At 44.0% G+C, this 14,935-nt stretch overlaps 1 protein-coding gene across 1 annotated transcript; it reads left to right on the top strand.

Annotated features, from left to right (window-relative positions):
* Positions 1-8,076: 8,076 nt before the first annotated feature.
* On the top strand, positions 8,077-12,552 carry LOC100056556 (major allergen Equ c 1). The gene is made up of 7 exons (XM_001490249.4): positions 8,077-8,341; positions 8,703-8,839; positions 9,583-9,656; positions 10,329-10,439; positions 10,790-10,891; positions 11,069-11,114; positions 12,277-12,552. Exons 1-6 carry the CDS (start codon positions 8,120-8,122, stop codon positions 11,110-11,112), a joined length of 690 nt encoding a protein of 229 aa, XP_001490299.4. The 5' UTR covers positions 8,077-8,119; the 3' UTR covers positions 11,113-11,114; positions 12,277-12,552.
* The last annotated feature ends 2,383 nt before the right edge of the window (positions 12,553-14,935 follow it).

Raw genomic sequence — 14,935 nt, 5'->3', positions numbered from 1 at the left:
TTACATATATCCAGAATCACAACGGGAGTAGCTCTCGTTTTATTCCCTCACTGCTTTTGGCTTGTTCTTGGAAATTCAAAACAAAACACTCTGACATGAAACATCCAAAGCAGGATTTTTGACATCCACATAGCCAATGTCTTACATTCCTCTATTCTTTATTTGTCATGTGTCCAGTTAGCTCCTGCTTTCTGCCAGGGAAAAACCAGACACAATCTCTCCAGTCCTCAAGGAGTTTATATTCGATTCAGAGAGACAGACAATAAGCAAACAAATGAAACAAATACATCATAAAATTGCAGGACTGTGTGCTATGGAGTAAAACAAAGCAGGGCTCGACAGTGGCTTTGTGGAGAACAAGGCTTGCACAGATGTAGGAGAACCGTGTTTGAGATACAGGGAACAGCAACTGCAAAGGTGGTGGGATGGAAACAAGCTGGACATGCTCAGGGAACATCAAAAAGGCCAGTGAAAGAGGGAGCAGGCTAGGACGTGAGGTGGGGCTTGGAGACGTCAACACCAGAAACAGTTCAGATGGATTTCTAGGAGTGATGGGAAGACAGTGGAGATTTTTTTTTTCAAAGCAGCAGTTTGGTGGAAATGAATGGTGAAATCTGGACTGGGGAGCAGAGATTCAATTTTTTAAATTTTTGCACGGGAAGATTCACCCTAAGTTAACATCCGTTGCCAATCTCCCTCTTCCCCACCCAAAGCCCCAGTACATAGTTGTGCACAGTTGTAAATTCTTCTGGTTCTTCTATGTGAGCTGCCTCCACAGCATGGCTACTAACAGATAAATGGTGTGGTTCTGCATCCGCAACTGAACCCAGGCCATCAAAGCGGAGAGAGCACCAAACTTTAACTGCTAGGCCAGCAGGAATTTGTTGTCAGAGGTGAAATTGGCGAAGCCCTGTAGAGATCCTTCAGTGTTTCCCACTGGGGGCGCTGTTGATGTGTTGGATGAAACAGTGCCACCTTGTGGGGGACTGGCCCGGGCACTGCAGAAGGGTGATCATCCCCGGATGCTGGACACTAAATGTCAATACTCTCCAGTCACTGTAAAAACCAAGAATGCTGCAACCCCCCAACCCCATTTCCAAAACCTGCCCAGGACTAGTGTTGCCATAGTTAAGAACCACTGAATCTTCTCATTTCCATCAATGGGTAAATTGAGGCCCAGAGATGGGAAGGAACTTACCTAAGTCACAGACAAGACACACATAAAACCGTCAGAGAGGATTTATTGAAAACCTTCTACACAGTGCTCAGGCATTTCATTAGAACCTGGCCAGGGTGAGTGGCTCAGGTGGGGGAGTAGATAAGAAATACAGAACATGGTCTTTATCTTCACAAGAGGAGAGAAAGAGAAGGAAAGCTCTAATATTTATTGGGAACCTATTGCATTCTAGCATTTTTAAAAACTTTTTGTACTCTCTTGGCAACAACTCTTTGGGGAAACTGAGGCTCATAGAGGTTGTGTGGAGTCAGAATTCAAACCAAGGTTTTTCTGACTCCAAAGTCACCAATGCCTTTCCAATGTATGTGCAACCATAGAAACTAGGGTTTTAAAAAATTATCCAAAATTTGCAAAAAGGTAAAAAGATGACCATGTCTCCTTTCAAAGTACACAAGAGTACTATCTAATAAGCCTTCCTAGGGTCTTCTAGTCCTCCCGGCAAATGTGAAAATAATTAACTTACTATTCACTGTTGTTTAGAGACCAGACTCTGTGAAGTTAGGGATTAATTAATAAATAACTGAGAAGGCGCAAGGTATTTTTGTCTGGTAAGTGTAGAAATGATCTCTATCCAATTGAGAAGGTAACCACAAAGGTTGTGATTTACTGCCCTGTAGGACATTAACCACTTTGTGTCTATCTTATCAATTTTATTCCAGCAATTTTTCTTTTATTGACAATATATACGTCAGTTTTTCATATTCTCCTTTGAACCAGCTGTCATTGAACCAGCTGCCTCCCTCAATAAGGAGTTGGTTAGATGTTTGACACATTCTCACTACATAGTTGCGTGAGAGCTATGTGTCTTTAACTCGTTGAGAATTGTATTTTGACATTAGCATGACCCACTAGGTGGCTGCCTGCTGTGTGGTGACAGCAAAGCTCTAGGGGCTGTGGGGACACACAAAGGATGAGAGGGTGAGCTCTGGGAGAATCAAAGGACAGAGATTCTTGGGCTGGGCCTTGGAGGAAAGGCAATATTTGAACAGGCAGAGAAGGGAGGGCTTTCCAGCAGGGACTGCAGCATGAAAGGAAGGAATTAGGGGTTTTGTAGAGGCTACAATTAAAGGAGAGGCACCTAGTTTGGTCTTTTTCCTCGTGTCATTCTCTTGACCTTGTGGGATGCAGAAAGTGAAGATTAAATGGAAACAGGCCACTTTAGAATCCCAGTGAGGACAGGGGTCGGAGCTATTTTGATCAACGATGTGCACTCAGTGCTTGGATAGTGAGCCAGTGATGACTATCTGTGGAATGAATAAGTTGATCAAAATAAAGGAATATGATTAACTTCCATTAATTGACTACTTACTATGTCCCAGGCACTGTGCCAAGCTCTTTGCTTAAATAATTTCATCAAACTCCCACATTGATGGTATGAAGCAGATTTTCTTAGTTTTCAAATTAGGTCTAGCCTATGGCAAAATTGTAACATGGATGATTTTTATCTTTGGGGCTCCTTAGCCCTTTCCCCCAGAGTCCAGGACCCAAGACATGATTATTATTCCTACTGCCCAAACTGTCTTCCCCCTCCCTAAGCCTGGTGGCATCAGTGGCACTGGAATAAATCAGTGCTAAATGATGTCCTACTGAGGCAGTCCTAGATGGCCTTCTGGGTAACCTGGGGCCACATGTATGTAAGTACTTGCTGAATTTTACTGAGTGGATCTGGAGACAACAATCACCAGAATTCTTGGTTTTCTTACCTACAGGGAAACCTCATGTTGTGATAGAAATTTCAAACTAGAAAACAGGGAAAAGATTCTGCTTCCATCCCTGCCCATAACCCATGTGGGGAGAGAACTCTGGACCTGTTTTGAGGAGACCACCTATTTCTGGGTATTCGGATGGTGTGTCAGACACAGAGATGTATTGCTCAGATTCTGCCTGCAGGAAAGGACTCATGCCCAGCTGTGAGGAGTGTGGTTAGCTGGCATCCTCCGCTGTTAACTCATTCAGATTTGCCTCAACTCTTGAGATGAAGTGCAGGTCTTCTAGGGGTGACTGCAGCCAATGACTGAGCAAGACTGCGGCACAAGTGCCTATCCATTTCTGTCTAACACGGGGCTCCTCTAACATGCTCCAGGGATCCCCGCTGGGCTGAGGGAGACTTTGTCAGATCAGAGACCTCATGGTCTGGTGACTCCCCTTCCCTAATCCTGCTTCCTGCCTTTTTCCTTTCCCAAGTGCTACTCCTCAATAAACCTTTTACTCTCCTAAATCTGTCTTGGCACCTGCTTTCCGGAGAACCCAGCTGACACAGATCCATGTTGTTAGCTCCAAGGAACCTTTCGTCAGTGAAGAGAGTTGATATTTTAGACCTGGATTTGAGCCAGTACCAGCAATATGCACACTCATCCTGGAGGCTGGGGACCAAGGTGTCCTTCCACTCTGGCACATGAACCAAACAAGCTTGTGTTTCTTGTTCTTCTTCTTGGCACTGACTATGCCTTGATATTCTATAACACAGTTTGAATGTTCCCACTGGCTTTCTCAATGAGTGAATTTTCCAATTAATCAAGTGTCACTGAAGACAAGGTCACTAAGTCCATTTCCAGTCAGCCAGTTAGTTTCAATCAAGTTGCCTGGTTATAAATAGACTGTTATCTGGTCATATATGAACTCCATCAGCCCCTTCCCCATACAATGACTCATGGTTTAGTCCAGGCCTTTCTCAACTACCTGGCAGACTGTCACCCTTCTCTTGGGTCACTTATAAAATGCCCTATATTTGGTGGTGGGTGAGGAAGTCTTAACGTGGTTGTTGACCAGGTACTTGGAAGTCACGAAGGGAAGGGAATAGTTATGCTTTTTGGTATGGAAGCATCTCCTACTTCCTTATTAGAAGAGCAATACTCCCCAGGTCATCCATCCATCCACTCGGCCATCAAATATTTGTTGACCAAGAGACAGTTTTTACTTGCCACTCACTTGACCAGACTCTTGCAGTTACACCCATAGGGCCACATTTTGGGGAAATCTACATGCAGCTTCTTCAGTAGCACCTACCAGCTAGACAACTCTGAGGGTCTAAAGCACTACTTGTCCCTGTTCCATCTGCCCTTCATGTCAGAAACATCAAGCCTTGACTTGTATAGTGGAGTCGATAAGAGTAAGGGCTCTGGGATCAGACAGTCTTGGGTTCAAATACGGGTTCTCCCACTTAGTGGCTGGGTGATCTTGATAAGTTTAAACTTCTCTGAGCCTTAGTTCATACCTCTGTAAAACAGGACAATGGGTTAAATGAAATAACATTTGTACAGCACTTGTCTAATACTCACTGAGTTCTGACTCTAATTCTGAGATCAAAAATTATTTTTACCAATGTGTTCCCTGACTGATGACATTTGTACTATTGCAAAATGCATCTCCATTATAACTATTTGCCTTGGTAAGTGGATTCTGGCACAATCTCTTACTTGAACAAACATCACTTTGAACAAGACCTTTTTTCTTTGATTGCCAGATTGTTTCTAAGTTTGTTGAAGACTTCAGGGCCTTATATGTAAAAGTAGCTGATGCAACTTGACTGTATTATAGCAGTTTGGATTCAAGTGTCAGTGACACTTTTCAAATGTGGGAAGGTGATTGAATATTAGCTCTCTATTCTAGAAAGACTGGTAGATATTTGGGGCCTGGACAGCTTGGTCCTGGAATGACCAGCTACTCTTAACAAGAATCAAGATGATACTCAGTTGGTTCCATAAACGAGAAGATCTGAAGTCTGATTCTCTAGGGTTTCACCAGAGGACAGGGTGTGCACTCGGTCCAAGTGTGACTGTTGTTCTGACTGAGACTGGCTCATCAGAAGTGCTGTTTGTCCCCTTACAGAAAGGAAGGAGTCCATTCTCTTGGGGCCCATAGGCTGGCAGAACAACTCAACTCTCACCCCTTTCTCCTCAAAACCTTTACTTCCCAGAGGACACTCTCTTTCCCTCTCCACTGGACCAGAGTCTATTAGAGTCGATTACAACTTGCGTTCTGTAAGTAAAGTTCTGCTCATCTGGAGGGAAAAAATACTGGCTCCATACCTGGAATTGGGTGGTCAGTCTGTAATTGAATCAAATCACGTTTTATTTTTCTCTCCTTTTATTCCTCTTCTTCGTTATTATTGGCTTCTCTGGTTTCCTATATAATTTTTTTTTTACTTTCTACCTTACAATTAGATTGTTTTCAAGTCATCCTGACAGTAGGCAGTAGTTTCTTGAGGGCACAGCCCTATCTTTCTTATTTCTTTAGCCCTAAAATTGCATGGTACAGGCCACGTGTGGAGTCGGCATTTAATTATGGTAGCTGAATCAGGTTGAATCATTATTTTTCAAAAATCCCTCAGTGGCATCATCTCCTAAAGCAACATACTACACCACAGGCAAAATTACTCTACAGTCAAACGCTGTACTTGGATATCTTGCATTACACAATAGACCTTTTCCCCATCGATGGGTGGCCAAGTGAACTTTCATACATTGAATCCTTTTTCCACGTACTTGCACCATCATCTGGGAGATGATAAGATCAGTGGTTACTTTTTGTTTTGTTTTGTTTTGTTTTTGTGTCATCTTTCCACATCTCTACCTCTTCCCATCCTCCCCAATATAAAAGTGGATAATTCATTCACCTATGGTATTTATCGATCGTCTACAAGTTGTGAGAGTGTTTTCAGATCATTAATCCACAGATTCTACCACAAATATTTACAGAGACTACAAGAGTATTATTTACAGGAATCCTATTGTAAAACTAAACGTCACTACTGATTGATTTAATACTCGTTCAGCTTTTATTTTTGCCTGGGTTTTCTTCCATCATGTCTCTCACTGGACCACCTCACACTTCTTGGGTACTTTTGCAGGCTTGACCTTACTGTCACCGTGCTTACAGGCTGTCCTGGCAACGTTCACAGTGACCATCGAAAATGTGGTAGATTTGAAATGGAAGTGAATAATCAGAGTGAGGAATGGTCAACTCAGATCTTACTAGATAAGATCATTCATAACATAGGATTCTGACCATAGCCTTCAGTTCTATGCTCTCTTTCTACTCCTGTGACCCAGTAATATATGTTAGGAGGTCACTAGCCAAGAGTAACATTTCTATTTACAACAGGATTTTCTATAAGGTTCCTTCTACTAACAAGAATCCCTAGTGCTTTCAAGAAAGGATTTAGTGTACGATCATTCCAAAGGTGATCCTACGTATCAAGTGCTGTGGTAGGTACAGGGGTGAACAAGGAAATATCTCCACTAGAAGCAGAGAGTTACAATATGGTGCTATGATCTAAGACTGCCCAGTTAGCCGTGGTGGTGGGATGGGTAGAGGTGATGTGTGCAGCATTGGTAGCTGACTTTCCCCTCAGCATCATAGCCCAGGGAGAGCAGCATTCATTTTGCAAGTCTAGTTGCCCAAAGGCTGCCATCTATTCCCAGAGAGAATCAAATGGAGGGAATAAAGTACACAGTCTTTGCCACCATTTATCAAGCTCAGTTGCTCCATCTCAGGGGCAGGAAAACCTACAGCCAGCCCATGATGGCTAAAGATCTATAGGCCTCAAGATACCAGTGATTAGATACAGGTTGAGTATGAAGTAGGAATGACCACCCAGGGGCTGGGATGACTTTTTAGAGCAGGCCACAGATAGAATGCCACAGCTCCTATGGTCACAGCCTTGTGCACAGCTCCTCCCCTGACACTAGCTACCTTCTGTTGTAGGGGGTGCAGGAGTGGGCCAGTAGCACAAGGCAGAAATAAGCCATAGCTTTTAATAAGCCTCAGCTGGGAGCATGGGAGCCTAACTCATAGGATTCCTCTCACCCGGAATCCTCTTCCCACACACTCTCCATATCTCGATACCCTCCAGAACTTTCAAGACCTTCCCCAACTCCCACCTTCTCCAGTAATAATTCTCTCATCCCACCAGCCCAGTGTGTGCCAGACACCATGCTGAGGGTTCTACGCACATCATCCCATTGAATCCCTACAGCAATCTATAGGCGGATCTTCCCCCATTAAGAGGAAGTGAAGACTCAGAGAGGCTAAATCGGTCCTCACGGCTTCAAAATGGCGGAGATAGGAATGAAGCCCAGGTCTACATGACTCCACAGCCTGTGTTCTTAAGCACTTTCTACATGACGCCACCTCCCTAGCATCACCCCCTTTCTGACCTACAGTGATCTGGTCTTGGTCCCACTCAGGTGGATTATTTCATATGCTTGTAGAATTAAGTTTTTATTGAGGATATGAAGCATTTCTCCACCTTCATTGAAAGTTGCTTGAAGGATGGGATGACATCTTGTATTTAGCCGTTTCTCTTAGGGGCCTAGGGTATAGTGAGGTACACATAGTGATTAAACAGTTGTTCATTCATTGTGGGGAAAGGAAAGGCTGCAGGGGTTGAGTTCAGAGAATATGGAAAAGGAGTTAAAATGTACTGAATATCAGACACCATACTTTAAAGACATTAGTTTATTCAACGCTATTTTAATCAACACTGTTTTAACACTTTGTGATATCTACCAAAGATATCATCTTTGGTACAGACAGTTTCTTTGTTTCTGAGGCTAGTAAAAGTGGAGTAACTCACCTAATTCTGTACATGATGTGAGCGGTGGAACACAGATTCCCCACACATTCCGTTTCCCAGTTACACTCCATTCTTGCCACACATCATTGGCTTTCTGATTGCAAGCCAGATCCACGATTAAATCTGCTTCCAAAAGGCAGCCCTTTACTGCATCCAATATTTTTCTTGAGTATGTGTTGTGAGAAATTGAAAGTCACCAAGTAGATCTGAAAGATATGATACTGCCAGATTTCAAAAGGACAGGAACAATGTTTGGCCTCACATCAGCAAATGACAGAACACTTCACAGAGTGGGAGGAGGAAAGATGGTGCCCCAGGGACAAAAATCTGGACCCAGAATGGATATAGAGAGGAGCTGGGGAGTGGAGCCACGATCAGGGAAAGACTCACTCCCGGTGACTATAGAGGAGTCAGTGCTGTCCCCGGCCAGGATGAAGCTGCTGTTGCTGTGTCTGGGGCTGATTCTTGTCTGTGCCCAACAGGAAGAAAACAATGATGTTGCGATAAGAAACTTCGATATTTCAAAGGTAGAGTCGGTAGAGCAGAGTGACTTCTGACTGTGGGGGGCAGTTCGGAGGATTCTGAAGCAAGGTGGCCCTGCCAGAGGGCAGGAGTTGCTCGACATATTAGACAAAAGGAGTGGTTGTAGACCTTGAACTAAGAGTAATTGTACCATGTTAAAGAATGACAACACTTGGGGACCTCCATTCTCCCTGGAGGGGCAGTGGAAAGAGCCCTAGATGTGGTGTCAACTGACCTTAGTTCTAATTCCATCTTCACATCACCATTATGAGTCCTGGCCCACAGCACTGAATTCAAGAGGACCAGTGTTCATGTGGGATCCCCTCTCCTCTTTGCTTACCCAGTCATTTTATTTATTTATTGCAGATTTCAGGAGAGTGGTATTCCATTTTCGTGGCCTCAGACCTTGAGGAAAAGGTAGAAGAAAATGGCAGCATGAGAATTTTTGTAGAACTCATCTATGCCTTGGACAACTCTTCTCTGTACTTTAAATTTCAAACAAAGTAAGTGTGGCCTTTTTTACTTGGGAGAGGAAAAAGCAAAGCCTGACTATGGTTTTGGACCTCTATACACACACACACACACACACACACACGTATGTACACCTACATTCTGGGTCCGTATCCAAAATCAGAGTCCTTCATCTGGCACTGATCTAGGGCTCGATGAACCTGGGGCTTTTCTAGATTCAGCAATAAGAATTGGTTACAAGAATAAATTTATATGAGATTAGAGGAGGTAAGGAGTAGGGGGGTATTAGAATCATCAATAGTGTGGCCCAATTGCATAGATTAAGAGCATAGGGTTTGTAATAAACAGCCTGTCTAGCTCTTGAATCTATCTCTTATTGGTTGTGTGACCCAGAAAACTCATCTCTTTCCACCCCAAATTTCCCTTGGATAAAAGAGGATGATAATGATTCTTTTTCTTGGTTTTCTGTGAGGACCAAGTGAGGTAATGTTTATTTATCTGAGAGGCTGGCACTTGGTGAGCACTCAGCCAGTTATCAAGACAAGTAGCTGTAATAACAGTAATAGTGGGACGTAATGGTAGGGTAACAGGGGTAGGAGTAGTTGAGTCATTCTCAAAATATCAAATAGAGTGAAATAATGAAAATAAAGTTCTTTGAAAACTGCACAAAAAAATGTTAAACAGTTAAGTGGAATAAGAAACTCAAGTTATGGGTAGAGTGTGAGGGACCTGCCACACCAGTGTCTCCTGGGCATCAGCTCATTGCATTTTACAGGGTAAATGGAGAGTGTACTGAATTTTCTGCGGTTGCTGACAAAACAGAAGAGGATGGTGTATATAGTGTTAACTGTAAGTATACAAAACATGTCTTCCTCTACTCTGCTTCCAACTGCAACTAAACTCCAATATCTTCAAGATCTTGCTTAATTACTGATCAGTGCCTATTTAGTCAATGTAATGGAGGCCACCTAATAGCTAGTATCCTGAATTTGGAGATCCTTGTGCATAAAAGCTGATACCTTGCACATAATACCATCAGATAAAGAAAGCAATCTGTTCATATGTACCTCCTGCAACAAAAGAAAATTGGCAACAAAAAAAATAAGTAAATTGGCAGGACAGCTGCTCATTCCCTGCCCACTTTCTGATGACATCTGGTGGCTCTTGCCATAGCACACTGCTCAGGAGATCACACTGGGTATATAATGCCAGAGGGGCTTATAGAGAGGACAGAGATGCACAGTTGGCAGAGATGGCCAAGAGAAGTAGGTGAGTCTCAGAGAGCATGACACAGGGTCAGTTACCACTGCAGCTGAAGTTTTCAACCATAGTAGTCAACCTGCCAGTATCCCTTAGAAGTCACCTCATGAAGCCCAGGGAGATGCAAATGGAAGGCATTAGCTATCACTGTCTATCTCTTCCAGGATATGCGCTTGAATTTGGTTAGTGGGAGAGAATAAGTGTTTTACTTGCTTCTCATGGACCAAAGAAGTTCTGAGCTGTGTTCTTTTTCCTCCACAGATGATGGATACAATGTATTTCGCATAAGTGAATTTGGTGATTCTACCTATATTATTGTTTATCTTGCGAATTTCAACAAGGACAGACCATACCAAGTGTTGGAGTTCTATGGTATTCACACTGGCACTCACCTTGGGGTGGGGAGAGAGGGGAAGGAAGGAAGCCTGGAGACACAGGGGTCCTCCCAATCTTATCCTGGGAGGCTCTCCTCCTCTGAAGACAGATGCTCAGCTTTCGTAACCCCTCAGGCTTGGTGTTGGGAAGATGATGAAATCTCTCATCATGCCAGAAGGAGATTCTAAAGATGTCAAATTCAAGACAGGTTATATCCCATCCCCAAGACTCTGCCCAAGCACTCAGTCAGTGTCATCCATCTTCCCATCCACCTGGAGCCCCACGCCCTTCATGAGCCTCAGTGACAAATATACAGGACACAGTAGTTACTGTCACTCTTCCTACAGCCCGAGAACCAGATGTGAGTCCAGAACTCAAGAACGAGTTTGTGGAAATTGCCCAAAAACGAGGAATTGTTAAGGAAAACATAATTGACCTGACCAAAATTGGTAAGTTCAGCTATCTCTGGTTTTCTCTTCCTAAATTCCCATGTTACTGAAAGGAGAAATCCAACAGAAGGTGATACCTCCAATCAGTCCCCTTTGTCCTAACCTGGAGAATCATTTGGTTTCTCTCTGGGAAATAAACTGCAGTTGGTTTGAATGTGCTCTGCTCTGCCTCTACAGATCGCTGTTTCCAGATCCGAGGGAGTGGAGTGAGCCAGGCTTAGAGGTGGGTAATCTCTGGTGGAAAGGGGGTGGCCCAGGGATCAGTGCCTTCCAAAAGCATTAGGGGTTTATGTCTAAAGATTACAACAAAAAAATTTGGAAAGGCAGCTTGTGGAGAGAGCTTGCAATTTGGATTTGGAGGACCCGGGTTCAGGACCCACTCCTACCATGAGCTTTTGAGCAAATGATCTAAGCAATTAAAAGGGAAACTATGATGTCTACTTACAGATTTACTGTGTGGATAATAATGCTGGTGAAAAGGGCTCAATGATTGATAACGTGCTAAAAATCATTAAGACTTAAAGTTTTGGGGCCTGCTTGGTGGCATAGTGGTTAAGTTCACACACTCTGTTTCAGTGGCTCAAGGTTGGTGGGTTCAGATCCCGGGCACAGACTTACACACTGCTCATCAAGCCATGCTGTGGTGGCATCCCACATACAACAAAATAGAGGAAGTTTGGTACATTCTTTAGCACAGGGCCAATCTTCCTCAACGCCCCCCCCCCCCAAAAAAAAGAGAGACAATGTTTTAAGTGGGAAAGGAGTAATAGCATGTGAGTATAACACTCAAATACATTCTGTATTTGTGGTCCGTCTTCCAAGTCCAGAAGGCCATCTCATCCTCAAATTTATGGCAAAAATGTCTTCCTTTGATCTCTGCACGGCCTTAACTTCTAATCTGGGAATAGAGTCGTCTAACCTTCCAGTTGTCTTCTGACTTGGAAAATAGACTCTGAGTTTCCTCATCTGTTTCCTGCCTCAGATTTATTGTGGGGCTTCATCCAAACAACTTATGTGAAATTCTTAGCCACTATAGCTTGCACAAAGTCAGCACATAATCAAAGGTAGCTATGGCTTTGGACATTATTTTGCAATTTACCAAAAATGACAGAAATGAGCCCTGGTTCCTTCATTGCTTCCATTCTTTGTTTCATAGACTCAGTCAAGGGAAGGGTAAGATGGGATCAGCAGTAGGAAAAAATGTCACTTATGCCATGTCCTCCCTCCCACTATTCTGTCAAATAGCAGAGATATCAATTTGGTAACGCAGGTTGATATCAATTTCTTCACCATCTTTCTCCGTAATATAAATTCTCTTTGTCTTCTATTCAATCCAAGATGTGCTTAACAGATTTCTGTGTTTTCTTTCTCATCGGCTTATGTAGCTGAGTGAGAGTGAATACTTCCTCACCTGGGCTCCAGAATCTTCCCTCCATGATCCCCATGACATCTTGTGACAAGTTCTGTGACCTGATTTCCATCACTATCGCACGTGAAGGCATTATCTCTGCATCTTCAGGATCTTCCCTAATTGTCTAGGAAGACTCCTCAACTCACCAAGAATCAAGGTTTTTCCCAAATTTCCCACTCTCTCTGCCATGCCCAGAACTCGACCATGCTGAGACCTTCCTCTACCTGATCAATAAATGATTAGCCTTGCAGTCATGTGACTTGTCTTTGTGTGTGTGAGAGATGTGGGGCAGACAGCAAGCGAATGAGGGGGCTTCCTTGGCCCTGTACCCATAACCCTCCTCTAGCTTCTCAGAATCTTCCCTGAGTTTCAGGATTCTCCCTCCTCCACAGTAATTCTCTGTCCCTGTGAGGGCTGCTTGCCCTTTGATTTGCCTATTTCTTAGTGAGCTGCTGAGACAAACTATAAGACTCGCCCTATAATTTGGCCCATCCTGCAATTCTCTTTTTCAATGAGTTACTGAGAGACAGATCCCGCTGAGGCTGATACCACCTGGACATGTTTCAGAGCATGCCTCCACATCCCAGCTTCTCTGTGTCATCCACCCTATGAGATGGCCCGTGTCCTTTCACGCTCTTGGGAAACCTCCTTCAACCACTGCTGTTACCCACTGTGAACATATTCAGTGAGATTCCATGACATGTGAGCAATACCTGTCCTCAGCAATCTGTACTTGGTACAGTCAGGAGGCATCAAGCAGCCTAAATGTAATTAACTTCTTCTTTATGGAGCTTGCAGTCTTTGGAGAAAGGAAAATAAAAGATCTTCCTCTACTTATCATCTTTTCCTGACAGTGTAAAATTTACACACGGGTGTTGGGGCAGAGCAAGACATGGGCGGGGGTTGTCATGCAAAAAGAATGACTCAGTCACCATGGACATAAGGTTATGGAGAGAAGGCTTTCTAGGCGTCTGATGCTCCCCATATCTTACCCCACCTCCAGATCAGAAGATAAGTTAGCTTCAGGCTTATGACTCCTGACTGAAGCAATGGGTCTGGTTTGCTGAAATATGACAAAAGGCTATGCAGAAAATCAATCTGTCATATTAGAGTCTTTCATTTAAAAATGTTGGCATTTAAGGGTCAGAACAGCTGATATCCAGAAGGGCACAGCCCAGCATTTCCTTGAGATAGCTGAGAACATTAACTACCGTAGCAATCAATGCAAGGAGGGCCACATTGATGGTGAAAATGGCTGGGTTGTACCACAGGTCAGGAAACTGCAGCCCAGTGGGAGGCACAAAAAGACCCTCAGCTGTTCCCAGGTCAAGACGGCAGCTTGAGCTCACACTGAATCCTACCCTCCAAATCCAGACATTTTAAGCAAATGAGGCGTGAAATGTTAAGAACGCTCAACAGCAAGGAGTGAAGAGGTTTGTAGATCAAAGACAGAGAGGTTCTTTCCAGAAGAAAAGAAAGAAACCGAACAGATGGGAATGATGTGGGTAAACAGGCCAGAGTAGCACTGTCCTCTGGCTTCTGAGTACAGACCTGGGTCACTCGTGCAGGGTTGGAGGCAAGCGTCACAACGGCCAGGTGGGGATGCAGCTGAAAATGCATACCTCTGAGAAGCAGGGGCTGAGTGAGAACGAATTTGAAGACAGCTCCTCTCCCTCACCTGGGGTCACAGAAAGAAGCTGACTGCCTGAGGCCTACAAAGGAGGCATTGCCACCCATTTGAGAAAGAAAAAAGCAGCCACTCCTATCCTGGAACTGGCTTGACGCTCATAGCTAGGCTTATATGTTATCACAGGCTGGCCTGATGCTCACGGCTAGGCCAAGTTTTTCTGTTGGATGGAAACAATCTTATAAAACATCAGCATCACACAAGGTCTCTCCAAGTTCATAAAAACAAGATCATTCTGGGGCCGGCCAGGTGGCGCAGTGGTTAAGTTCACCTGTTCGGATCCTGGGTGCAGACACGGCACTGCTTGCCAAGCCACGCTGTGGTAGGCATCTCACATAAAGTAGAGGAAGGTGGGCATGGATGCTAGTTCAGGGCCAGTCTTCCTCACTGAAAAGGGGAGGATTGGCAGCAGATGTTAGCTCAGGGCTAATCTTCTTGAAAAGAAAAAAAAAGATCATTGTATAATCTACAAACATGCCCCTCTCTCTGCTAGAATGAGTGACTACTACTTCTTTGCTGATTACAGCTTTCTCCTCATGCTTATCTCCACTCCCTGTAGACTCTAGACAAGATTTATTGGGATATCCAATCACAGACTTCCCCCAGCACCCAATTAGAGCTTCCTTAGATCCTCCCCAAATCCTATAGTAGGTTCTTCCTAACAATCTCTTGCTGAGATACCCATGGTCCCCAATGGTGAGCATTCTTCCCAGCTGCAATAATAACCCAGCTTATTCCACTACATGGATGTTCCTGGTGGTCTTTGGTTGAAGAGTATTAACATTTTTAGGACTAGAACCCAGGCCCACTCCATGCATGTGTTGCCTGGAATTCTGGGAAGCACCAAGCTAAACCACAAAATGCAGGGCCTGGTTTAATGCTTTGCACCCTATAGGGGCTGGGACATGGGACGACTCCGGGGGTTTTGGTCTGAGCAACTGGAAAG

This window comes from Equus caballus, chromosome 25, assembly GCF_041296265.1.
Source record: "Equus caballus isolate H_3958 breed thoroughbred chromosome 25, TB-T2T, whole genome shotgun sequence".
Lineage (NCBI taxonomy): Eukaryota > Metazoa > Chordata > Mammalia > Perissodactyla > Equidae > Equus > Equus caballus.
Note: the sequence above shows the minus strand (reverse complement) of the source record. Positions and strands in the feature narration are given on the sequence as shown.

What these genes read in the sequence shown, in the direction of transcription:
- LOC100056556 (XM_001490249.4), top strand. Translation starts at nt 8,120, where the DNA reads ATGGTGCCCCAGGGACAAAAATCTGGACCCAGAATGGATATAGAGAGG. An exon ending in TACTTTAAATTTCAAACAAA is followed by an intron (nt 8,840 to 9,582) that starts GTAAGTGTGGCC and finishes TGCATTTTACAG; the next exon opens with GGTAAATGGAGAGTGTACTG. An exon ending in CCAAGTGTTGGAGTTCTATG is followed by an intron (nt 10,440 to 10,789) that starts GTATTCACACTG and finishes CTCTTCCTACAG; the next exon opens with CCCGAGAACCAGATGTGAGT.